This window comes from Oncorhynchus mykiss, chromosome 7 (assembly GCF_057628025.1).
Source record: "Oncorhynchus mykiss isolate SJ-2025 chromosome 7, ASM5762802v1, whole genome shotgun sequence".
NCBI lineage: Eukaryota > Metazoa > Chordata > Actinopteri > Salmoniformes > Salmonidae > Oncorhynchus > Oncorhynchus mykiss.
The window spans coordinates 52,916,619-52,943,218 of NC_143028.1; the positions used below are offsets into that span (position 1 = coordinate 52,916,619).

The 26,600-nt window shown below is 44.9% G+C and overlaps 2 protein-coding genes across 4 annotated transcripts in view; both read left to right on the top strand.

Moving 5' to 3' along the window:
- LOC110528073 (F-actin-capping protein subunit beta isoforms 1 and 2) overlaps nucleotides 1–14,579 on the top strand; it is a 32,212-nt gene extending 17,633 nt beyond the window's left edge. The window contains exons 3-9 of one of the 2 annotated variants that reach the window (XM_021609869.3): nucleotides 9,208–9,329; nucleotides 9,744–9,857; nucleotides 10,300–10,558; nucleotides 10,742–10,807; nucleotides 12,205–12,281; nucleotides 12,702–12,803; nucleotides 13,500–14,579. In XM_021609869.3, the coding sequence (XP_021465544.1) occupies nucleotides 9,208–9,329; nucleotides 9,744–9,857; nucleotides 10,300–10,558; nucleotides 10,742–10,807; nucleotides 12,205–12,281; nucleotides 12,702–12,795 (732 nt within the window). In that variant the 3' untranslated portion in view covers nucleotides 12,796–12,803; nucleotides 13,500–14,579. The remainder of the gene's footprint in view (nucleotides 1–9,207; nucleotides 9,330–9,743; nucleotides 9,858–10,299; nucleotides 10,559–10,741; nucleotides 10,808–12,204; nucleotides 12,282–12,701; nucleotides 12,804–13,499) is intronic. The other variant, XM_021609870.3, reaches the window with a different exon arrangement.
- Nucleotides 14,580–16,209: 1,630 nt separating this feature from the next.
- Nucleotides 16,210–26,600, top strand: part of LOC110528980 (cadherin EGF LAG seven-pass G-type receptor 2) — an 85,536-nt gene continuing 75,145 nt past the window's right edge. For both annotated transcript variants that reach the window (XM_090241303.1, XM_090241304.1), the window contains exon 1: nucleotides 16,210–20,420. In XM_090241303.1, coding sequence (XP_090097429.1) covers nucleotides 16,862–20,420 — 3,559 coding nt within the window. In that variant the 5' untranslated portion in view covers nucleotides 16,210–16,861. The remainder of the gene's footprint in view (nucleotides 20,421–26,600) is intronic.

Below are 26,600 nucleotides of genomic sequence, written 5' to 3' on the forward strand. Positions count from 1 at the left end.
TGGCAGAGCAATTCAACAGCAACTTCATACAAGAACGAACCCAGTCATCAACATAGGATTTGCAATAATCTGTATTATTTTCTAGTAGATGAGTGCAGAGGGTATGAATGTGGGGGGTGTTCATCGACACAACAAAGGCCTTAAAAATGTCCAGTCTTCTCGGCCACGTGTCATTAGTACATCTCAATACAGTTCACATAACAATACACAATTTGCAAGCAACCTCCCTTTTAACTAAAATGTCCAAATACTTCTGGCAGGGCAATACTAGTCCAGCTCTAATGCACTTCAATGGGAAGTGCATTGGAAAAATAGAGAGTCTGTTTCAGGGTAAAGCACTGGAACGATAGAGGGAAGAGAAAAAGAGAAAGAGAACAAGAGAGATCTTAGCTGTGGTCTTCAGGCGTGCAGGTGTACTGTCTGACTGTCCGATGGTTTGTTGGTTTGTATGTTAAAGCTTCGCAACAATGTTGCTACTAATCCATGCGATCCATAACGGGCGTGGTTCCAAACTAAAACAACCACGACCTAGAGCGATTACACCGATGATTGAGTTAAATACTCTATAAACTACACACGCTGAAAACAAACAAAACTTCTGCAGCACAGCACACACAATCAAACTGTCGCGCCACCAAAGAGCCCCTCCCAAAAGAGCTGAACGAGCTCTCTTTATATTCTTCTTCCTTACTGCTCATGCTCTCTTAAAGTGGCAGTGCACGGTGAAGGCTCTGTGCAGATTTCGCCACAACATGTTTTGTTATGCGGAAGCTCGTATCAATCAATACTGATTGAATTGTCATAGTTATTAAGCTTACACACAGCTGGATTTCTGAACTCCATGATATGTATAGCTCGGGGGTGTTGGGTTGCAACGACGTTAGGCGGAGTGTACCTTCGACTACATCGAGTCTCAGTCGATACAAGGGAACAGTCTGGTTGTATTTGGTTAACATTTTATCTGATAGGGGATTTCAGCAAACAAAGAAAAGCACGTAGCTACAGAGGACAAACGGGTGCACAGTGAGGGTTTTAAAGCTAGAATTTATTTTAATTAAAACTGTAACAAAGCACCTTCCCCGATTCTGTTTCGGTAAAAAGCTGAGGAACTGGCCTGGAGAAAGGGCAAGGGGAATACCTAGTCAGTCGTACAACTGAAATGTGTCTTCCTGAATCAGAGGGGTACGGGGGCCTGCCTTAATCGACATCCACATCTTTGGTGCCCGAGGAACAGTGGGTTAACTGCCTTGCTTAGGGGCATAACGACAGAATTTTACCTTGTCAGCTCGGGGATTCGATCCAGCAACCTTTCGGTGAATGGAACCACTCTAAATTCATAACAGCTATGGATGCTAGAATTTACTATCCATGCCATTTAAAATGAGTTTAACCATGTTTTTAGGCTATAGTGTTTGTTTGCATTCATATTGTTTACAAACATTGCAAGATTATTTTGAGCTCTGATAGGGTACGAAAGTTAAACTAAACTCATGAGGTATGTATAACTTATATTCTTCAAGATTCATTGGGTGTATATAATAAATAATTTAAGTCCAAAAATGGATGTAGCAGTTAACATTTTCAGGCGTATCGACTGACAGCGACTCGACGAAGTCAGAGATACAGTCCACACACTCATCTCCATTAATTTACATTATGGAGTTGAGGAACTCTGCTAGCTTATACAGACTTACAGTACACTTCTAGACTACCTACTAACAGCCAGGACTGTGCTTGAAATCTCCCGTAGTGCAAAAACATCTGACAGATTAAGCTGAATCAGACAGAACTCAAACCACACGTTCTCTAGTGATTGTTCTCCACATTTTGGGGGGGATCATATCCCTTCAGAACCTCGTCTGCTCCTCTTCCTTTCTTCTCCCCTTTGACAACTCACTCCCCTGGGCACCAGCACTCTCCTTGACCGCCTCAGCCCGCTCCTCTGTATCTGGTTGTTAGCGCTCATTAGTAACGCTGTCAATCACTCTACATGAGCCCATTTAGCCCCTCCCTCTCCTTACACTCACTCCTTACGGTTGGGAATCACCTGAGCTCACCTCCTCTAGTGTCATCCTTTCCCCCTCTATACTGTTCTGTCGCCTCAACCATTCTCTTTCCTCCTTGATTCTACTTTCTACCTCAGTTTCCCACTTCTGCCTGCCTTCTGTCCCCCCTCTGTTTCTGTGTGTCTGGCGGTTGCCAGGTGTGGGGCTGTGTCCGTGGAACAGAGAAGGCATTGTCTCTGTGTGTTCTGAAGGGGGGCGGGGGGATCCATGTCACTGAGTTGTCATTTGTACCCCTTTATCCCATGAGACTGTCATTCAAATTCTTATCATATTCTTTCCCCCTCTCATTTCCGTGTCACCTTCTCTCCCACTTAGCAAGTAGACATGGAATGAGGGAAAATTGGCTTAACCTCATCTTCCCCCTCATTCAGGGACATCATATGCCAGCTTTCTCTCGTCTCCTTGTCATCTTTTTCTCACGCACACTATGCCCTCTCTCAACCGCTGCAGTCTACCCAGCTCTTGCCAAAGAGAACTTATTTGTCCCCCCCATTGTCTTGCATCGGAAGAGGAACTCATCTTCTGAAAATCACTCTGCTCTCGGTAGCTATGTTGCACTGGCTACTACGGCAAACTATGCTCCAGCTAGCACCCTATTCCAAGCTTGTTTGAATGGCCATAGCTAGTTTGCCAGCTTGTTGAAGTTGTACGGGGCTGTCCTCAGAAATCTGCATGTTTTCAAAAAAAAATTATTTAACCTTTTTTTAAATTTAACTAGTCAAGTCAGTTAAAGATAAATTCTTATTTATAAACAGTGGGTTCATTTCCTTGTTCAGGAGCAGAACTACAGGTTTTTCTTTTTTTTACCTTGTCAGCTCAGGGATTCGCTCCAGCAGACTTGGTTACTGGCCCAACGCTCTAACCCCTAGGCTACCTGCCGCCCCGTTTCTGACTCTGAGAGCTGCCACTGTGCCTCACTACTTTGCAACATTATCTTGTTGGCCAAATATTACAGAGAGCAGTCAGCTGTGCAATAGGACTCGGCGCACGAATCACAGCAGAACAGGTATTTCATGATTACTCATTTATGCATTAGCTAGAACTTCACTATGCTAGCTAGCTAGTGGGACTATTCAGCATTGAATGTGTGTGAACTGGCGTTAGCATCCTTGACTTTTTGAGACTGGTTCAGCGAGCAGACGCTAGCAAATATTGTGCACATTACAAATTAACTTTTGAGGATGAAAGGGGGTTCAGGGGACGATGTCACCTTGTTAACATTTTCAAATATTAAAACAGCATATTGTAGCCGGACTGCTTTTTAGCTATCCCATATTTGTTTATGCGAGTGATCAGTGCAGACCTCAATCTGACGTGGGACAATGTCTACACCATATACACACACACACACACACACACACCTAGAGCTGGGTGATATTGCCAAAATAGCGTGTGTATACATGCTCGCTCGCTACGTCGCTCTACCTCGCTCGCTCTACCTCGCTCGCTCTCGCTCTACCTCGCTCGCTCTACCTCGCTCGCTCTACCAGTAAAAAGTTTTTTGGGAACACCTACTTATTCAAGGGTTTTTATTTTTACTATTTTCTACATTTGTAGAATAATAGTGAAGAAACAAACTATGAAAACGCATATGGAATCATGTAGTAAGCAAAAAAGTGTTAACCAAATCAAGATATATATTTGAGATTCTTCCACCCTTTGCCTTGATGACAGCTTTGCACGCACTTGAGATTTTCTCAACCCGTTTCACCTGGAATGCTTTTCCAACCGTCTTGAACAACTTCCCACATATGCTGAACACTTGCTAGCTGCTTTTCCTAAACTCTGCGGTCCAACTCATCCCAAACCATCTCAATTTGTTTGAAGTTGGGATTGTGGAGGCCAGGTAATCTGATGCAGCACTCCATCACTCTCCGTCTTGGTCAAATAGCCCTTACACTGCCTGGAGGTGTTTTGGTCATTGTCCTGTTGGAAAAACAAATGATAGTCCCACTAACCGCTAGGCTACCTTCCGCCCCACTAATAATAATGGGGCGGCAGGTAGTGGTTGGACTAGTAACCGGAAGGTTGCAAGATCGAATCCCCGAGCTGACAAAGTAAAAATATGTTGTTCTGCTCCTGAACAAGGCAGTGAACCCACTGTTCCTAGGCCGTAATTGAAAATAAGAATTTGTTCATAACTGACTTGCCTAGTAAATACGCCATCCCAACTGTTTTGGGATTTTTTTATCTGTAGCCACCCTGGTTAAGTGTGCCTTGAATTCTAAATAAATTAGTGTCACCAGCAAAGCACCATAACACCACCACCTCCATGCTTTGCGGTGGGAAATACACATGCAGAGATCATCCATTCACACACCGCGTCTCACAAAGATATGGCGGTTGGAACCAAAAATAAACAATTTGCACTCTAGACAAAATAACACATTTCCATCGGTCTAATGTCCATTGCTCGTGTTTCTTGGCCCAAGCAAGTCTCTTCTTATTATTGGTGTTCTTTTAGTAGTGATTTCTTTGCAGCAATTCAACCATGACGGCCTGATTCACACAGTCTCCTCGGAAAAGTTGATGTTGAGGTGTCTGTTACTTGAACTCTGAAGCATTTATTTGGGCTGCAATTTCTGAAGCTGGTAACTCTAATGAACTTAACTCTGCTGCAAAGGATAACTCTGGGTCTTCCATTTCTGTGGCTGTCCTCATGAGAACAGTTTCATCATAGCGCTTGATGTTTTTTTGCAACTGCACTTGAAGAAACTTTAGTAGTTCTTGAAATGTTCCGTATTGACTGACCTTCATGTCTTAAAGTATTGATGAACTGTAATTTCATTTAGCCTATTTGAGCTGTTCTTGCCATCATAATACGGACTTGGTCTTTTACCAAATCTTCTGTATACTTGTGACAACACAACTGATTGGCTCAAACGGATTAAGAAGGAAAGCAATTCTACAAATTAACTTTTAAGGCACGCCTGTTAATTCAAATCAAATCAAATGTATTTATATAGCCCTTCGTACATCAGCTGATATCTCAAAGTGCTGTACAGAAACCCAGCCTAAAACCCCAAACAGCAAGCAATGCAGGTGTAGAAGCACGGTGGCTAGGAAAAACTCCCTAGAAAGGCCAAAACATAGGAAGAAACCTAGAGAGGAACCAGGCTATGTGGGGTGGCCAGTCCTCTTCTGGCTGTGCCGAGTGGAGATTATAACAGAACATGGCCAAGATGTTCCAATGTTCATAAATGACCAGCATGGTCCAATAATAATAAGGCAGAACAGTTGCAACTGGAGCAGCAGCACGGCCAGGTGGACTGGGGACAGCAAGGAGTCATCATGTCAGGTAGTCCTGAGGCATGGTCCTAGGGCTCAGGTCCTCAGAGAGAGCAAGAAAGAGAGAATTAGAGAGGGCACACTTAAATTCACACAGGACACCGAATAGGACAGGAGAAGTACTCCAGATATAACAAACTGACCCTAATTGAAATGCATTCCAGGTGACTACCTCGTGAAGCTGGTTGAGAGAATGCCAAGAGTGTGCAAAGCCGTTGTTAGGTTCTTATTTTTCAGAGTAAATAACTCGCGGACATTAGCGAAGCTTTAACCAAGTTTAAACACTCCTCCAATCCTTACATTTTATGGCTCTACATGAAGCTAATAAAGAGGGTAACAGGATAACAAACCTTTATTACTCCCTTAAGAGAATCTGTCCTCACCTCCTGACCTCAACACTTTCCTTCATCTAATCCACAGATGTCCATTGATTTTCTTCATAGAACCATTCACTTCGGACATAAGCCAGTCTCTTTCATTTCCTATCTCAATGATCAAAGTTTAGCCAATTCCAACACTGTCAAGGCAAAGGGTGGCTCTTTGAAGAATTGAAGAAAATATTTTGGTTACTACATGATTCCATGTCATTTCAAAAATGTTGCTGTCTTCACTATTATTCTACAATGTAGAAAATAGTCAAAATAAAGAAAAACCCTTGAATGAGTAGGTGTTCTAAAACCTTTGACCTGTACTGTACAAAAGTTTGGGATCACTTAGAAATGTCCTTGTGTTTTGCGGGTACTATTTCATTTAGCTGCCAGTTGAGTACTTGTGAGGTGTCTTGTTTCTCAAACTAGACCCTAATGTACTTGTCCTCTTGCTCAGTTGTGCACCGGGGTCTCCCACTCCTCTTTCTATTCTGGTTATGTCCAGTCTGCACTGTTCTGTGAAGGGAGTAGTACAGTGTTGTACGAGATCTTCAGTTTCTTGGCAATTTCTCGCATGGAATAGCCTTTATTTCTCAGAACAAGAATAGACTGACGAGTTTCAGAAGAAAGTTCTTTGTTTCTGGCCATTTTGATCCTGTAATCAAACCCACAAATGCTGATGCGCCAGATACTCAACTAGTCTAAAGAAGGCCAGTTTTATTGCTTCTTTAATCAACAGTTTTCAGCTGTGCAAACACAATTGCAAAAAGGTTTTCTAATGAGCAATTACCCTTTTTAAAATGATAAACTTGGATTAGCTAATGCAACGTTCCATTGGAACACAGGAGTGATGGTTTTTGATAATGGACCTCTGTACGCCTATGTAGATACTCCATTAAAATCTGCCGTTTCCAGCTACAATAGTCATTTACAACATTAACAATGTCTACACTGTAAATGTGCTTTTCTTTCAATCAAGGACATTTCTAAGTGACCCCAAACTTTTGAACGGTAGTGTATATATTTTAATTGAACCTTTATTAAACTAAGAACAATTTCGGCCTATTCCAACCAAACCCGGACAATGCTGGGCCAATTGTGCGCCGCCCTATGGGACTCCCAATCATGGCTAGTTGTGATGGCCTGGAATCGAACCAGGGACTGTAGTGATGAATCTAGCACTGAGATGCAGTGCCTTGGACCGCTGCGCCACTCGGGAGCCCGATAAACTGGGTGGTTCAAGCCCTGAATGCTGATTGGCTGAAATCTGTATCTGAAAGCCGTGATCGGGTATGACAAAACATTTTATTTCTACTGCTCTAATTACGTTGGTAACCAGTTTATAATAGCAAAGGGGACCTGAGGTTTGTGGTATAGCTAAGGGCTGTATCCAGGCACTCCACGTTGCGTCATGCGTAAGAACAGCCCTTAGCCGTGGTATATTAGCCATATACCACACCCTCTCGGGCATTCATTCATTAATTGTACACCCGAGTATACAAAACATTAACACCTGATCTTCCAATGAGATTATCCAGGTGAAAGCTGTGATCGTTTTATTGAATATGTTTACATGCACACTAATTTGATATTAAACTTATGGCAGGAGGCGGCGTATTGAAATGGTCATGTAAACACCTTACTCTGCATATCTTAATTGGCGAAAGGTCAAAATCGAAGTACGCATACGTTGCTCAGAAAACCAGCCGTTTTTAAGCAATCTTTTGAATTATTAGGACATGTAAACAGCTTAATTTGGCGGTCAAGCTGTGTCTTTGATCTGCGCATGTGCCAGCACCAGTAGCGCAAGCCTCCCTCTAGTGTGAAGTGAGCTCGAGAAAAACAAATTATGCATCTTAGAAATTGTTTTCACATACACATTTTGTCTGAACTCCGAATCAAATAGGCTAAACCAAAAATAACATGGTCACTGTCGTAGAATGTTTATTTTGAATGGCCATTTTCTGCATTGATCAAAAGTCCCATCAGGTAGCCTGATTTCAGATGTCCATGTAAAAAGTATTAGGGAAATTGTTCTTGTTGCAAAGCATATAACTGTTTTAAACAATCTATTATACTATAAACAATAATTGTATTATTGTGTGCATTATTGAGGCTGGTAAAAGAAGGATTTGAGACATGGATTGTGTATGTGTGACATTCAGAGGTTGAATGGGCAAGACAAAAGATTTAAGTGCCTTTTGAACGGGGTATGGTAGTTGGTGCCAAGTGCACTGTTTTTTAAAAGAACTGCAACGCTGCTGGGTTTTTCATGCTCAACAGTTTCCTGTGTGAATCAAGAATGGTCCACCACCCAAAGGACATCCAGCCAACTTGACACAACTGTGGGAAGCATTGGAGTCAACATTGACCAGCATCCCTGTGGAACGCTTTCGACACTGTGGAGTCCATGCCCTGACGAATTGAGGATGTTCTGAAGGCAAAGGGGGGGGTGCAACTCAATAAAGGAAGGTGTTCCTAATGTTTGATATACTCTGTGTATTTGTCAAATAAGGTACATGATGTAATGGTGCCACACAAAATTTTGAGCTACACAGCATTCCTAACCTAGCCCACACAATGTCTGCTGTGTGGATCAAGCAGTCAACAAGTCGAGCAGTCATTTTGAAAGGGTAAGAAAATTTCAGCGAGACAACTCAAAGGCGAAATCCATTAATGCCAAGATAATGGAATTCATTGTCAAGGACAATCAACCGTTCTCTGTCGAGGGTGTTCGCCGACTGGTCGAGCACCACTATACGCTACCAAGTGCACTATTTTTCCAGATGTTGCCCGACCGGCGTTATACTGCTATTAGCTTCACAACATGCATACTATGGGACGCCGTTTGTCTTTGCGTGTAAAAAAGATACAGGAACACTGTCAAAGCTGTACAAAAAAGTCGGCAAACACCGGCCACGAACAATGTGTTTACCAAACTATGTTTGACCACATCTTATGGGGTAGCTAGCTTTAGCTTGGTACCTAGCTAGCACCAATACAACCAGCCTGAAAACATTGACCAGTAGAAACTGAGGATGGATCTGCAGTTTTCTCCTATCACAGCCATTAAACTCAACTGTTTTAGTCATCATTGGCCTCGTGGTGAAATCCCAGATCGGTTTTCTTCCTCTCCGACAACTGAGTTAGGAAAGACACCTGACATCCTTGTAGTGAATGGGTGTGTTGATACACCATCCAAAGTGTAATAACTTCCATGTTCAAAGTGATATTCAAAATCTGCTTTTTTTTGTTTACCCATTTACAATAGGTGACCAGGGAGGCATTGGAAAACCTCCCTGGTCTTTGTGGTTGAATCTGGTTGAATCTGTTTAAATATAATTGAATGTGTGGGGTACCGAGATGAGGTTGTCATTCAGAAATCAAGTTAACCACTTTTTGCACACACATGAGTCCATTCAATTTAATATGTGACTTGTTAAGCAAATGTTTACTCCTGAACTTAACTTTCTGTCTGTGTCCAGGTGCCCAGTCTGTGTGAGGACCTACTCTCCTCTGTGGACCAGCCTCTGAAGATTGCCCGGGACAAGGTGGTGGGGAAAGACTACCTGCTCTGTGACTACAACAGAGACGGTGACTCCTACAGGTAGGACTGACAACCTGCAGCTCCTCCTTTATCTCTATCTTACTTCCCTTCCCACATATACATCTCCTCAGAAACCATGCCTGGTATAAATTAATGTCATTACATCTCCTCAGAAACCATGCCTGGTATAAATTAATGTCATTACATCTCCTCAGAAACCATGCCTGGTATAAATTAATGTCATTACATCTCCTCAGAAACCATGCCTGGTATAAATTAATGTCATTACATCTCCTCAGAAACCATGCCTGGTATAAATTAATGTCATTACATCTCCTCAGAAACCATGCCTGGTATAAATTAATGTCATTACAATTATTTGTTTGTCATGCATGAACATTTGACCACACACCCGTTTGCTTTGGTCACAAAGGATTGATTTGGGATTTTCTCTTGCTCATTCTTGTTTCTCAGATCCCCATGGAGTAATAAGTATGAGCCACCCATCGACGATGGTGCCATGCCATCTGCCCGCCTGCGCAAACTAGAGGTTGAAGCCAACAATGCCTTTGACCAGTATAGAGACCTGTGAGTACCAGTATGACTAAGTCAGTATGTGAGAGGAACAGACGGACTCATTATTGACACTTTAGAGTATCGTTACACCACAGTAATACCATTTATACCGTTATTATAAAGTGGGTCGTTTGGATCCTCAATTCTCATTGGCTATGCCATGTCTATGACGAAAACAAATAACCTGGTAATACCACCAATGACAGTCTTATCATAAATATCCATGTCCTCCTAAGGGGTGACAGGTAGCCTAGAGGTTAGAGTGTTGGGCCAGTAACCGAAAGATTGCTAGATCAAATCCCCGAGCTGACAAGGTAAAAATCTGTCGTTCTACCCCTGAACAAGGCCGTTAACCCACTGTTCGTAGACCGTAATTGTAAATAAGAATTTGTTCTTAACTGACTTGCCTAGTTAAATAAAGGTAACATTTTTTTTAAATGTAATGTGTTGTCAGGTACTTTGAGGGCGGTGTATCATCTGTGTATCTGTGGGACTTGGATCATGGCTTTGCTGGGGTCATCCTCATCAAGAAGGCTGGAGACGGCTCCAAGAAGATCAAAGGCTGCTGGGACTCCATCCATGTGGTGGAGGTGCAGGAGAAGTCCAGCGGACGGACCGCTCACTACAAACTCACCTCCACCGTTATGCTGTGGCTCCAGACGACCAAGACCGGGTCTGGAACCATGAACCTGGGTGGCAGTCTGACAAGACAGGTACTTGCATACAACTGTGTGTGTGTGAGAGGATGTGGGTGGGTGGGGGGGTTGTGTGTGTGTGTGTGTGTGTGTGTACATGTTCTCGTAATCTCTTCTTTTGTAATCTGTCTCTTGGTTTACTTGTTGCAACATATTTCCACTGTTGGACTGTACAATACCCTCATCTCTCTCTTCTTCCAGATGGAGAAAGACGAGACAGTTGGAGAGTCTTCCCCACATATTGCCAACATCGGCCGCCTGGTGGAGGTGGGTAGAACTACACCTACTATATGCATGCCGTTATGCACACACTGACATAATGTATAGAAAATGAAATACAGAAGTATCATTTACACAAGTATTCACACCCTTTTGCTATGACACCCCAAATTGAGCTCAATTTCTTTTGATCATCTTTGAGATGTCACTTCAACTTACTTGGAGTCCACCTATAGCCAATTCAATTGTTTGGACATGAGTTAGAAAGAAACACCTGTCTATATTAGGTTCCACAGTTGACAGTGCGTGTCAGAGCAGCACTTTACTATGAAGTCAAAGGAACTCTCCATAGATCTCAGATTGTGATGAAGCATATATCTGGGGAAGGGTATAAAACAATTTCTAGAATTGCAAAAAAATAGCATTTTGGGAAATTCAATGAAATATGGAACTACCCAGACTCTGCCTAGAGGTGGCCGCCCTACCAAACTGAGCAGGGAGGTGACCAAGAACCCAATGACCACTCTGACAGAACAACAGAGTTCCTTGGCTGAGATGGGAGTACCTGCCAGAAGAACAACAAGTCTATACAGCACTTCACCAATCTGGGGTTTATGGGAGAGTGGCCAGAGGGAAGCCACTCCTGAGAAAAGGGCACATGACAGCACGCCTGGAGTTCGTAAAAAGGCACGTGAAAGACTCGGATCACAGGCAAAACATTCTGTGGTCTGATGAGACAAAAATTGAACTCTTTGGCCTGAGTGCAAAGTGCTCTGTCGCAGAAAACCAGGCACAGCTCATCACCCATCTAACACTATCCCTACCATGAAGCATGGTGGTAGCAGCATCATGCTATGGGGATGCTTTTCAGTGGCAGGGACTGGGAGACTGGTAAGGGCAGTCAAAGCAATACTGGAATGGCTTCAGAACAAGAATGTGAAAGTCCTTGAGTGGCCCAAACAAAGTCCAGACTTGAATCCCATCTAATTTAAAAAAGCTTGAGAAAATCTACAAGGAACAATAGGAGAAAATCCCCACATCCAGATGTGCAACCCTGATAGACATATCCATGATGAAAGTTGGAATCGCCATCAAGGGTGTGAATATTTATGTCAATTAGATATCTGCATTTCATTGTGAGAAATGTATATCACTGTTTTACTTGGTTTACATGGGGTTACTTTAGCATTATTTCAGCTAAGGAATCCATGTGAACCACCGTGTGTGTGTGTGTGTGTGTGTGTGTGTGTGTGTGTGTGTGTGTGTGTGTGTGTGTGTGTAACTGTATAAATTAGCAACAAATCCTAAAAACATGTTTTCACTGTGTCCGGGCTGTTACAACAAAATGTGCAATAGGTCAAGGAGCATAAACTTTCTGAAGGCACTATCTATTGATATGGGTATCACAAGATTAGTGTTATGTAAATTCATTTTTCTAACCTCAGGATATGGAGAATAAGATTCGCTCCACTCTCAACGAGATCTACTTTGGGAAGACCAAGGACATCGTCAATGGTTTAAGGTACGTGAGTGCGGAAACACACACACTTGTCACATTGATGTAAAGTCACTATATTCTGCTGCAGATGCTCCAAGTCTCGGCACACCTGACATCCACGTCGAAGACGGGTACTAATGAGCTCCTGCAGTCTCCTACTGCATTTCTAGTTTGGCCTCTTTCAGCCACACGCCTGTTTTAACCTTGGCTACTTCAGCTCATCTGTTGACTGGGATTTCCCCTCATTTCACTCTGCCATATTGTGTTATCTGCTTCCCATGTCATTGTCTGTTTTTCAGTTCTACATTTTTCAACCTTGTTTATTTGCTTCCATTTCCCTCCTCCTTCCCCTGTCCTATCTCTTCTCTATGCCCACTCATCCCTTATTTGTCTGTCTGCCTGTCCCTCTTCTCCCTTTCTCCTCTCCTCTCCACTGTGGTCCAGATCTATTGACTCTCTGCCTGATAACCAAAAGTACCGGCAGCTCCAGAAGGAGCTGTCTCAGGTCCTCACCCAGCGCCAGATCTTCATTGACTAGGGCCAGAGGTATCGTCTGGCATGGGACAACAGGCTGTGTGTCTGTGGCATTGGAGGAATGTGTGTGCGCGCTTGCATGTGTGGCATGGTGTTTGTGTGATTGAGTGGTTTCCCAGAAAGTTGCAACACGCTGACATTGTTTCTCAAGGAGCGTTTGTTGCAGCTAAGCCAACCATGCCAACATGCAGTTTGAGACAACCAACTGCATGAGGAAGAGTCCTAGATGATTAACTTACCTGACTAAACATTTCATGTTGATTGCACCTAGACAGGCAGTGTCTGGAGTGTATTAACCCAGCCATCTTCTCTACAGTGAGAGAGAGTTGGAGACCATGTGATATCCTCACAACTTGTTTAAAAATGAATTTGCTCTGTATCTCTACCTATTTTTCCCTCTATCTACCCATCTTATTTGCTTTCTCACAAATTCACTTTTACTGCATCTATTAATTGTTGAGTTCCAAATAGGCCCCAATTCCCTTGGCACTCCTGTATATCTGAAACTATTGTAATGTTTTATGGTACTTGCTTCACCTTAGCTTCTGTGAGGCTGAGTGAAACTTTTATCATATTGCTTAGGTTTTTATTTATTTATCAAAAATATCTACAGGAGTGCTTAGGGGAATCGGTGTTACAGGTTGATTTTGGAATCTAGTGTATATTTAATCTTTCTCACTCATTCTCTCATTCCCTCTTCCCTGACAGGAGTGTTCAGACCCTGGCTGACAAGTCGAAGCAGGAGGCTCTGAAGAACGACCTGATGGAGGCGCTTAAACGCAAACAGCAAAGCTAGAGATGCTATTTTTTTTATTTGATTTTCCTCTTTCTCTCTCTGTTCCCCGCGCAGTATCTCCACCTTACTCAACCATCTTTTTTCTGTTTGTACGTCTCTCCTTCCATGCCTGTTTCAGTGCTGCACTCTTGTTCATTTGTGGGAAAAACAAAAAAGAGAATGTTTAGCTTTTTTTTTATTTTCATGCATTGTTTTGAGGCATCTCATTCGCTTTCAAGCCATTCACCCACCCTGTCTCTCTCTCCGTCTCTCTCTGTCTCTCTCATGTTATGAATATTATGATAGTATTCTTAAGGTTAATGATAATCTTACAGTTTTACCGCAATGTTTATAATCCCTACAGCTCTGTCACAGCTGAGTCTGTTTTGAATGAGTGACATCAGCTTCTCTCCTATCCTCTGGTTAGGGGACAGAATCAGATACAGACTGTACTGTAGCTAGGCTTGGCTGGGCTAACAAATCGTCATTCATTTCCACCAACATTTTCTTTCTTGTACCCATTATATCAAAGTGTCTGTGCCACCACCTTTCTTGAAATATAACTGTCATTTTTCTGGGTGATGTAATGGCAAACGAATGGGAGAGGGTGGCCCTAGATATTATGTATTGTAAGGATTGGTCTATGGTTTGACCTTCGTCCCACTCTTACCCGCATGCGTTGTGAGTCTGAACGCATTGGATCACGGGATGGAGCTGTAGACCTCTAAAACATGGGGAGGGACTGTTAGGTTCACTGTGTATACCCATGTCATTAAGTCCCCCTCTTACACTGTGTATAACGTGATGATTTGGATACCTCGGTCTCTCTCTCGGTCTCTCTTTCACCTGGTCTATGTTGGGGGCACAGTTTTGTCTTTTTGCGTCTTGAAGGAAGCTTTTGACCTTTTCTGTTTTGGGGGGAATCTTTTTTTGTTGTATTTAGTTTTTATTTTGTAAAGCTAATGATTCATATTTTATTAGAGCCTCCAGCAACAATAAAAACAGTAAAACTATTTATTGTAATATTTTAACTTTTGCTTCTTTTCTGCATCATGTCCATCACTCACAAGGTTGAAACTTTTTGCTCTAGACTTGTTCTTGGGCTCTAGACTTGTTCTTGGGCGATCTTAAGATTATGATTGAATTAAACCAGTTATCTAAAGATGACCAATGGAAAAATGTTAGGTTGCTGTGACCGTGATGGCCAGCTTCAGCTTATTATTAGTGACATCAGGGCACTGGGCACAGAAGTTCAGCTCCACACACTGCATGTGTTATTTTCCCTCACATCAGTAAATGTTACTCGGTTGATAGAGCATGGCACTTGCAATATAGGATAGTGGGTTCGATTCCTGGGACCTGCCAAACGTAAAATGTAAGCGCGCATGACTAAGTCACTTTGGATAAAAGCATCTGCATCTAAAAAGCATCTAGTTCAGGAATAGATCACCTGGAGTAACAATAATAATGCCATTTATGGCATTATTATTGTTACTCCAGGTGATCTCTTCCTGAACTAGATCTACCTGTATGTGCCTTCTCAATATTGTACACTGTTGCAGTCTCCGCAGGTACCTTAGACCATATGTGAATGTAAGTGCACAATGTAAACTGAACCGATCACTTTCACAGTGCTAGGTTGCTGGGTCAAGACGTTGTTGTATCAAGACTAACTGTTTAATGCTTACAGTAGGATTACTGTAAAAGAGATCTGTGGACTTCTCTTGAAAGATGCGTTTCAGCCTAAACTTGTTTTGTCTCAATTGTTACCTAAATAGCCAGAAGTTAGGACTTGATTAATTGCTCTGATTGCTGTCTGCAGTAATGCACATGTACCAGCAGGTGGCAGTAAAGTGAATGTACAGGTAACTTCTACAATAAAGGAAACACCATAGTGTCCTAATGCTTTGGACCACCACGAACCAGAACAGCTTCAATGCACCTTAACAGATTCTACAAATGTCTGGAACTCTATTGGAGGGATGCAACACCATTCTTCCATGAGAAATTCCATAATTTGGTGTTTTGTTGATGGTGGTGGAGAATACTGTCTCAGGCTCTGTTTCAACAATCTCCCATGAGACTGCCATGGCATTTGGTTTACATTTTCATTCCCATTATACCATTCAGTGACCACTTGTCCATGGTAGTCAAAATAATGGCCTTCCCAGCTACTTTATACACAACCCTAAGCGTGATGGGATATTTATTGCAGAATTAACTCAGGAATCCCACCTGTGTGGAAGCACCTGCTTTCAATATATTTTGTGTCCCTCATTTACTTAGGCGTTTCCTTTTATTTTGGCAGTTACCTAGTTCACCCTCAGCAACAACAACAACAACAACAAAACGATTCTACAAACCAGATCAATAGCAGTCTAAAGAATGACTAGGAGTAGCCTATTTACTTTCACAGCTGCTCAATTCTTCCTCACGTCTGTGTAAGAGGCACATAACAGACATGGTATAATGCCTCTGCTTTAGATGAGGATGATGATTAAGATGCCTTTGGCATGACCCATCTCCCACATGAGATACCAGCAGCATCTGCTGGGCAGCTTTCAAAAATGGTGTTTACATGAAACATTACAAGAAATACCCCTGCTCACTGTCCTGCCATTTACTCCATTTAACATCATATTCGAAAAGCATTTCAATACCTGCATAGGACTAGAGAATAGCATGAATCATTACTTTTCACATAGGCCTGATGTGTGGTGTAATTTGACTACCCTATAAGGTAAGGTCACTTTTGAATTAGACAGGTATGTATACGCATAGGGAAACACTACACTTTCTGTGCCTGGGGTTGTGTTGGGGGGGATGAGAACTGTTTGTTATTTAAATATTGACAGCATTTGTTTAGGCTTATCAACAATCCATGTACTGCTACTTTGCAAAAACACTGTAAACAGCTATATGCGTCTTCCACAAGGGGGACCAAACAGAGGCCAGTCATCTTTCTTTACAACTCAGTGTGGCCCCTGGGAGAACGGACCTTGCTACACACACACACACACACACACAATAGATTTATGATAATGAGAAGCCTCGAGCATAAGGGGTAGTAGGAGCCATTTTATTAATTCACGCGAACGGAGTGGAGTTGTAGGTTCGGCGTGTTTGGGTGGTGAGAAGCTAGGTGACTGCGATTTCTCTCCGGATTCAATTGGATTAGCTACTGTGGAGCAGTGAAAGCATGGATACGCTGCAACAAAAGGGAACGACTAGACGGAAAGTTTAAGGGAAGGCGGCAGTATTACGTTCAAACCTGGTTTAACATTATCGAGGAGCAATGCCCGTCATTAAGTGGGATTTGGTGTTTATTATTTTCGTCTGGTTTGAAATAATTTCACTGTCGGATTGCTACAGTACACACATCAGTGAGGATGCAGAGCCGGGGACGGTTATAGCAAGTGTGGAACAGAGCGGGGCATGCACTTTGGATCAGGTAATCGCTCCTAAATTCTCAAAGACCTTTATTGAAACTGATGCGTCCGCGCGCATTGTGTTCATTTCGGGTAGTTTAAATTGTGCCTCGCTCAGCTCCAACCCTTTTATCGTGTACACTGTTGTTGACTGCGTGAACAGTGGCCCAGGGTCCAGGCACCTCCTCACGAGCCAGTATGATGTTCATGTTCACGGCAGGAACTGTTCAAGTAAACACAAAATTAAATCTCAATGGGACTTGGAGATCATCAGTTTGTTTAAGGCCCAAAATCATCAGTTAGAATGCTACGAGGCTGGTACTGCTCTCCTCCGGGTATGGGATCTACTACCCGCATCTCCGACACACAGCAGGATGCACTGCAAGGTGACTAGTAGTTCGGACTTCTACTTTTCGGAGGGGCAGTTGTTTGTGTCCAAGACCCTGTGTTTGAAGCACGACACACTCCTTGAGCTAGACTTACATTGTAACCAATACACAGGAGATGAGAGGGAAGCTAAAGTGAACAGCATTTCAGTCCACTGGCGGGTGGGTCAAGGTTCCTTCAAGCAGGGCCACTTGGGGAAGTTACTACAGCAGGCTGTCCAGTCTGAGTCTGGCATAGTGAGCAGGAGGAAGAGGGCTGTCAACAGTAGCCCCCAGTTTCAGCCTCCTATGTACCAGGTGTCTGTGGCAGAGAATAAGCCAGCTGGAACTCCTGTAGTTGTTTTGAAGGCAGTAGATGCTGATGAGGGGGAGGCAGGCAGGCTGGAGTACTTCATAGAGGCCCTGTTTGACAGCCGCTCCAACAACCTATTTTCTGTGGACCCAGTCAATGGTGCTGTTTCCACTGTGGAGGTGCTGGATAGAGAGCAGAAGGACACCCATGTGTTCCGTGTGAATGCTGTTGACCACGGCACTCCCCGACGTACGGCCATGGCCACCCTCACCATCACAGTGAGTGACACTAATGACCATGACCCTGTCTTTGAGCAACAGGACTATAAGGAGAGGGTCAGAGAGAACCTGGAGATAGGCTACGAGGTGCTGACCGTCAGGGCCACGGATGGGGATGCCCCGGTAAATGGTAACATCCTCTACCGTGTCCTCAACAGCAACGGCTCCAACGATGTGTTTGAGATTGACCCCAGGTCAGGGGTGATCCGCACAAAGGGCCCGGTGGATAGAGAGATGGTGGAGGCCTACATGCTGTTGGTAGAGGCCAACGACCAGGGTCGCAACCCCAGCCCTCGCAGCGCTACGGCAACAGTTCACATTATTGTAGAGGATGACAATGATAATGCTCCCCAGTTTAGTGAAAAGCGATATGTGGTGCAGGTTCCGGAGGATATGGCACCCAACACAGAGATCCTGCAGGTGACTGCCACAGACCAGGACAGAGGAAGTAATGCCATGGTTCACTTTAGCATCATGAGTGGCAACACCAGGGGCCAGTTTTACATTGACGCTCAGACAGGCAAGATGGACCTGGTCAGTCAGTTGGACTACGAGGCTAACAAGGAATACACCATACGCATCCGTGCTCAGGACGGGGGACGCCCTCCTCTCTCCAACATCAGTGGCCTGGTAACGGTGCAGGTGGTGGATATCAATGATAACGCCCCCATTTTCGTCAGCACCCCCTTCCAGGCCACTGTGCTAGAGAACGTGCCGGTGGGTTACTCCATCATTCACATCCAGGCCGTTGACGCAGACTCCGGCGACAACTCCAGGCTGGAGTACTGCCTCATTGAAGCCTCGCCCAACTTACCCTTTTCCATCAACAACAGCAGTGGATGGATAGTGGTAGCCGCTGGGCTGGACAGGGAGAGCGTGGACTTCTACAACTTTGGGGTGGAGGCCCGTGATCATGGCCACCCGGTGATGTCCTCCTCAGCTAGCGTTAGCATGACCATCCTTGACGTCAACGATAACAACCCAGAGTTCACCCAGAGATCATACTACATGCGCCTCAATGAGGATGCTGTCGTGGGCACAAGCGTGGTGACGGTTTCTGCGGTGGACCAGGATATCAACAGTGTGGTGACGTATCAGATCTCCAGTGGTAACACCAGAAACAGGTTCTCCATCACCAGCCAGAGTGGAGGGGGCCTTATCACTCTGGCCCTGCCCCTCGACTACAAACTGGAGCGCCAATACGTCCTGAGTGTCACCGCGTCTGACGGCACACGCATCGATACTGCCAAGGTGTTCGTCAACGTCACCGACGCCAACACCCACAGGCCCGTGTTTCAGAGCTCCCATTACACCGTCAACATCAATGAGGACAGACCTGTTGGCACCACCGTTGTGGTGATCAGTGCTACAGATGAGGACACTGGGGAGAATGCACGTATAACCTACTTTATGGATGACAGCATCCCCCAGTTCGACATCGACTCTGACACAGGCGCTGTCACCACCCAGATGGAGCTGGACTATGAAGATCAGGTGTCCTACACGTTAGCCATCACGGCCCGGGATAACGGCATCCCACAGAAGTCTGACACTACCTACCTGGAGATCCTGGTGAATGATGTGAATGACAACTCTCCTCGGTTCCTCCGAGACCACTACCTAGGCTCTGTGATGGAGGACGTGCCAGTGTTTACCAGTGTCGTCCAGGTCTCTGCCACTGACCGAGACTCTGGCCTCAATGGACGTGTCTTCTACACTTTCCAGGGGGGAGAGGACGGCGATGGAGACTTCATAATTGAGTCCACCTCTGGTATTGTGCGAACGCTGCGTCGCCTGGACCGTGAGAACATGCCATTCTACAACCTGCAGGCCTTTGCTGTGGATAAAGGTGTTCCTGCTCTCAAGACGTCCGTGGACATCCAGGTGACCATCTTAGACGTGAACGACAACCCTCCCGTGTTTGAGAAAGATGAGTTTGACATCTTTGTGGAGGAGAACAGCCCAATAGGCCTGGTAGTGGCCCACGTATCTGCCTCGGACCCAGACGAGGGGAGCAACGCCCAGATCATGTACCAGATAGTAGAGGGAAACATCCCAGAGGTGTTCCAGCTGGACATCTTCTCAGGAGAACTGACCGTTCTGACAGATCTCGACTACGAGACTCAGTCGGAGTATGTCATTGTGGTCCAGGCCACCTCCGCCCCACTGGTCAGCCGTGCCACCGTGCACGTCAAGCTGGTTGACAAGAACGACAACGTACCAGTGCTGAAAAATTTCCAGATCATATTCAATAACTATGTCACTGACAAGTCCAGTAGCTTCCCCACAGGGGTGATCGGGCGGATCCCTGCCCTTGACCCAGATGCTTCGGACCAGCTCCAGTACAGCTTTGAGGCTGGTAATGAGCTGAACCTGGTCATCCTGAACCAGAGCACCGGGGAGATACGCCTCAGCCAGGCCCTGGACAACAACAGACCCCTGGAGGCCTCCATGAGGATATCTGTCTCCGGTAAGACCAACCTCTCCTCAATTGTTTTTTAATACATAAGCCCGTTTGTGATATGTTAATGTTAGGCACAGTGAAGGCTTTTGTTCTTCCTCATTCTTTAGATTTTTCCTATTTATGTTCCTCACTTGAAAATGTTCAACATTACAATACCAAAGATGTAATTTCTTTTGACACAGATGGAGTTGAATACTGTGAATGCTGTTTTATGTATGGCCTCTGCTGCAGTGTTTCAATTTTACAACTTCATTATTTCAATATTAATCATAAATTAGAATTAACATTCAGATCAGGATCTTAGTGTGCCTCCTCAAGCCTTATGTTTCATTTGGAGAGAGAAGTCCTCTCTAGACTAGATTGTGCTTTTTAGCTTCTTGGGGTTTGTTTTTCTGTTCTAGTATTTGTCATCTTGTTAAAGTGCAGGCTGTACCCAGGCCTGATATAGATCAATGTGGATTTAAATAGCAGTTGATCTGCATGTCTGCAACCGGTTAGCCTGCTCCTGTGGGAAAAACACTCCAGTGGGTCTGGATCATTGTTCATTATTACCCAACTTAAAACCCCCATTTTCAGCTATCACACAATATTTCATTCAATGATGGATGTTTTTCGAATCTATATATTTGCCCGATTATGACAGTTGATTTCAAACTGAGGGTAAAACAAGGATTCATTTGACCATATTTATTTTGTATCACATGCCAGATTGTCAGGATATTTCCCTACTTACTTAAATTATTATTTGTCATTTCAAAATGAGCAATGGTTACCTTGTGTGCCAGTTGTTGTTATCCCAGCATTTGTATAACCTTTGTAAATAAGTGTAGCATGAACAATACAGGCCAAGCTATGGTATATGTCATGTTGTAAGCCGTGATGGACTATGCCATCATTGTGAAGACACTGGACCCAGGCATGTAATTAACTTAGATTCATTTTAGACACACTGAAAGATAAAAACAGCCTGTGTCTTGTGTAGCGCCAAACAAATATATTTTACATGTGGAGAGTTGTAGTAGCCAGCTCAGGAAACCCAGTGCGCTGTGTTGTCTACTCTAACCTCTTGTTTCTCTTTAATTGAGTCTGCATAAGGCGCCCGTCATTTCAACTGTCAGCACAATTTACAGAGCATTTTATTTGCTCCAAAAATGTGACTGAACTTGAATTGCTGCAGAACTAGATTTGTGACACGGTGTGAGTCAGACTGCAGAGCTGGTTCCTTCATGACCTTGGATCTCATTTAAAGAGATGTGCAAACAGCACCTTCTAAATGTCACACTGCATTTCAGTCAGGGATTTGACATCAAGGCGTCCATATTTAACTAGGTAAAACACCTTTAACCAGAAGGATTAAAACTGTCCAATTGGTATCTTTGCTCTGAGGTGGTGTGTTAATATCTGACCCTCTCATATATTAGCCAATAGGCACAGTGCTGGGCTGGCTGAGTTGATTGTGACTGCCAGATAACTAGATGGTCAGCATGGGTAGTAATCATTACAATGTATTGGAGCGCCACTTAGTTTTTTGGTGTTTTTTTTTTGTTTACTTCGCCTCCCTGAAGCCTCTTTAAAGGAGGAGGTCCCTAGTGACAGATGAGAGAGCTCTCTGTCTGTCTTGGAGACAATGGCGAGTGGTCGATTAGAGGTAGGCACGAGGAGATCATGCTAGGCCCTGGTTGGGGGCAACAGCTGTGACTTTACCAAGGACCAATTAGATGGATGGCTTGTCTCCGCATCCCGCACCTGTTGGGGTATCTGTCAGTAGCCCTGCGGGTGAAAGAAAGAGGGAGAGGGAGGTGGGTGGGTAAATAGAGAGCAAACAAAAATCATGTTGGTGTGAGATGGATAGAACATGAAGATGCAGATGTAATGAAAAAGGTAAATAAAGAGAGAGGAGATGGAGAGGGTGCCTGCCTGTAGAATAAATGTTTGCCCCAATGCTGAGAGATCTTCCCTTGGTGACTGAACACCCTCCCATTATGTTCCCTTTATGCTCTCTGATTTATGAGTGATGCCATATGATGGATGATTCCATTAGCCTCCGCTAGTCTGTGATGAAATACAACAGATCATATCACTTCAACCATATCAATTACACTGTTAAGGTGCACCGATTCAGGTAAATATTATTACTGTATCTAGATATTCATGTTAAGAGGAACATCAAAAGGTCTGAAAAAGGTTCAATAAGAGCTATACCTATGTGTAGTGTTTCACAATGACTTTCATTGGAGTGGCGCAGTGTTGAATAGCCTATGATTGGCATGGTGGGTCCATATTGCACTCTCTGTAGCTGCTCTCATGGCAGCCCTGGCTGGCAATTATACTTTTGATTAATCCTTTGCTTAGCTAATTATGGAGCCAGCTTTCCTGCCATGGTGCACTGGTTGTAGGCCCTGCAAATTAACACTGGTATGAGGGATACCCTGGCTAATGTGCTGGATTAGACGTTCCATATCACTGGCCGTGGGAGTAGACATTTCTGAATGAATTTCTGCAGCCCAGATTATGGTTGTAAATGCAGCTGATTACAGATTTGTGGGGATTGTTAGATCTGTCTTCTCCCTCCTGAGATGAGGAACATAACTGACACCAGATCAGCTCAGCCAAGACGTTTCTGACCGTGCTGGGAGGCCAGTACCAGTGGGTTTAGTAATTGATGTGGCAGAACCTGGGCTCTGTTGCTCCAGCATTGACATTCTGCTGATCTAATGCTGCATCCTGTGTGTGTGAGCTCGCATTAATGTGTGTGTGCTTTTGATGCTGGGGATTTATCCTCCTTCCTCTCATCCTTTGATGGAATAGTCTCCCTCAGTCTACTTGCCTGAAGATTGCTCTAGAATAAACACCATGGTATTTACTTTGTCATGTTTGTTCCTTTGATGAAATTCGATGAAGCTTTAGTAGTCAGAATACTGCACATGCCCACAGTTCTATTTATCAGCACTGAGGTTAAATGGTCAAGCCCTCCCCTCTGACTGAACATGGAGCTTGATTTGCCTCAGCCCATGGCAGGATGTGCAGTAGCTCACTGATGACATGCTAATAGTAGCAGGCATGCTACGTAGTCTACCTAGGTGGTCTCTGGCCAGGAGGTACTGTCACTGGTTAGATCATCAGTAGTCAGTATACTAGGGATTCTCCATAGGGAAACTCCTCTCCTGTCTCCTCTCACCAACCCCTCTGAACCATCACAGTTGACCCCTCACCTCTGACTATTCTCATTACCTCCCTTGGTCAACTCCCTATGCCATCAGACAGCATGTTAATCAGTTCCACAAGGATTAAGGTAAAGTTTAAGAAATTGGATCTGAATTAGGACTGAGATTCATGTTGACACTAGAATCAACTTCTATAGTGTGTTGCTTTGTGATTATTGCTCACAAATCTTATTTCAAGACCATTACACATATGCAAATATTTTGAGACCTTGTAAACATAGTATAAGGTTACATTGGTTCTCTTTTAATTAAGCACGTCTTAAGAAGACTAAGTGAATCTACAATGGGCAACTTGTTTTAAATGTTCAAATCTCTGATTTGAATGTGAGACAGTTCTCCCAACTCCCACACAGCCAGGCCCAGGCAGTCCATATTCTGTGTGATTGAATGTTGTTTTGTAAGGCGTTCATTCTCCCACTGTCACCATCCACCGCACAACACAACAGGACAAGAGTGGAATCTTAATGGGGAAGGAAGCCACTCTCATCCATCACATCTAAATCAGCGCTGTCCCAGTCTGTGTAATTACATGACAGTGTATTAAGACTGGGCTGTTGTCTGTGGATGGACTTTCTCTGTGGCTGGTCTCTGCCAGGGGACAGGGTCTGGCTGTATTAGCTGAAATATGGATGGCTGCACAAGAGTAGCACTGAGATCAGTTTTAATCACACCCTTTGCTTAGTGTTTTAAGCCAATGGGTTTCTCTCATGGCGACGCGGACATGGATAATGGAAAGTTGAGAACGTGCTCATACCCAGAAATACCCTTGGCCTACATATACTACCACTCAATATGCCATACAATTTCCATGATGTAGTCTGTTTGTGCGTATGTTTGTGCTGACTTGTCTGTAATGGGCCTTTTATCTCTCTCCATACCTCTGTTCTCCCCCAAGAAAACATTAGTCACAGCCCTGCTTGGAATGTATGTAGCACTTTGTCCACCTATCTGCTATTTCCTCTAACATCACCTATTTCCTGGATTCTGTCCCTGTTTTATTCATCAGTCATCCAATCCTCCTCTTCTATCCATGATTCTCACCCCCGCAGCAACCTCTCCGCAGCAACCTCTCCGCAGCAACCTCTCCGCTGCAACCTCCCCGCAGCAACCTCCCTGCTGCCCCCTCCCCGCAGCAACCTCTCCGCTGCCCCCTCCCCGCAGCAACCTCTCCGCTGCCCCCTCCCCGCAGCAACCTCCCCGCTGCCCCCTCCCCGCAGCAACCTCTCCGCTGCCCCCTCCCCGCAGCAACCTCTCCGCTGCAACCTCCCCGCAGCAACCTCCCCGCTGCCCCCTCCCCGCAGCAACCTCTCCGCTGCCCCCTCCCCGCAGCAACCTCTCCGCTGCCCCCTCCCCGCAGCAACCTCTCCGCTGCAACCTCCCCGCAGCAACCTCTCCGCTGCAACCTCCCCGCAGCAACCTCCCCGCTGCCCCCTCCCCGCAGTAACCTCCCCGCTGCAACCTCCCCGCAGCAACCTCCCCGCTGCAACCTCTCCGCTGCAACCTCCCCGCAGCAACCTCCCCGCTGCCCCCTCCCCGCAGCAACCTCTCCGCTGCCCCCTCCCCGCAGCAACCTCTCCGCTGCCCCCTCCCCGCAGCAACCTCTCCGCTGCCCCCTCCCCGCAGCAACCTCTCCGCTGCCCCCTCCCCGCAGCAACCTCTCCGCAGCAACCTCTCCGCTTCCCCATCCTTTCAAGCTCCTCCAGCCTCTTTCTTTTCTCCCCCTTTCTCCTTTGACTGTTGTTCCCTCTCTCCTCTGTGAAAGGAAGAATGCCTAAGATAAATGCTTTGTTAAGCACCCAGTTGTCATGGTGACCCCAGCAATGCCTGAGAAATTCCTGGTGGGTGGGGACATGGGGGAGGGTCCCTTTGTGTTGGGAAGATGGGGGAGGGGCAGCACATAAATTCTAAAGTGCAACAGCGCAACTTTTGAGCCGACTGTCACCCTCTCCCGCTCCCCAGTGAAGGATAGACCCCAATGAGTCTTGCTTTGGACACGGGGTCTGTGAGGCCGGCCACAGTGACCTGTCTGACTGCTCGACTCTTCTCTCTCACCGTTTGACCTTTTTTTTTATTGGACAAACTATTTTGACACACTATCTATTCTGCTTATGTGAGGTTACAACTGTTTTCCTCAGAAATAACTTGTATGTTGATGATAACTTTATGCCGGTGCCAATAACAATGGATTGCTTTAAGTTTAGAAAAGGTGACGTTAACTTTCCTCACTAAACCTAGGCACTATTTGCTCAACCAATACCTCTTTGACGGTGAGAGAACAGGAGCTTGGGTTTGATGGATGTCAACAGCTCAGAGTTTTGTAACTGCTCTGTGAAAACTTTCCCAGAGTAAAGCACATGGTAGGCAGGTTGTGTTGTCTAAGCCCTTTGATTTGTGACACAAATGTGTGGAGAGGGTATCTGATTTCCTACTGTTGACTGCTTTCTCTATCAGAACATCTCCTTATGTGGGGCTCTCTTTTTTTCTCTCTCTTTTTCTCTCTCTCTCAACCCCCCCCCCATCCCTCCCTGCTTTGTTGCTCTGATGGTCTGGATGAGAGGGGGATGACATCATCCCAGTGTTTGGGATTAGGGCTGATGCATGGCTCGGGTAGGAGTTAGGGCTGTTGGCGTTAGCACACATATCGCAAGGTCGTCCTGTATTGTCCCCCACTAACACTGCAGACAATGGGGTGGGGAATTTAGTGGTCTCTGTCTGGGTCTGTACCCCTCTGTCCTTGTGTCCCTTGTTTGTTCTGGTCCTGTGGTCTTCAGGGGAGTCTGACGGTGCCTGCCAGCACCGCCATGTTAAGGCATGAGTTGGTTAATTTCAGATTAATGATGAAGACTTTAGTCTCAGTTTTTGTCTCCAATACTTTTTTACTCCTTAGATTAGATTTATTTTAATTCATAGCTCGGCTATCCACTGCATTGCCACACATTTCGGAGCTGGGGAGCTGGGGAGC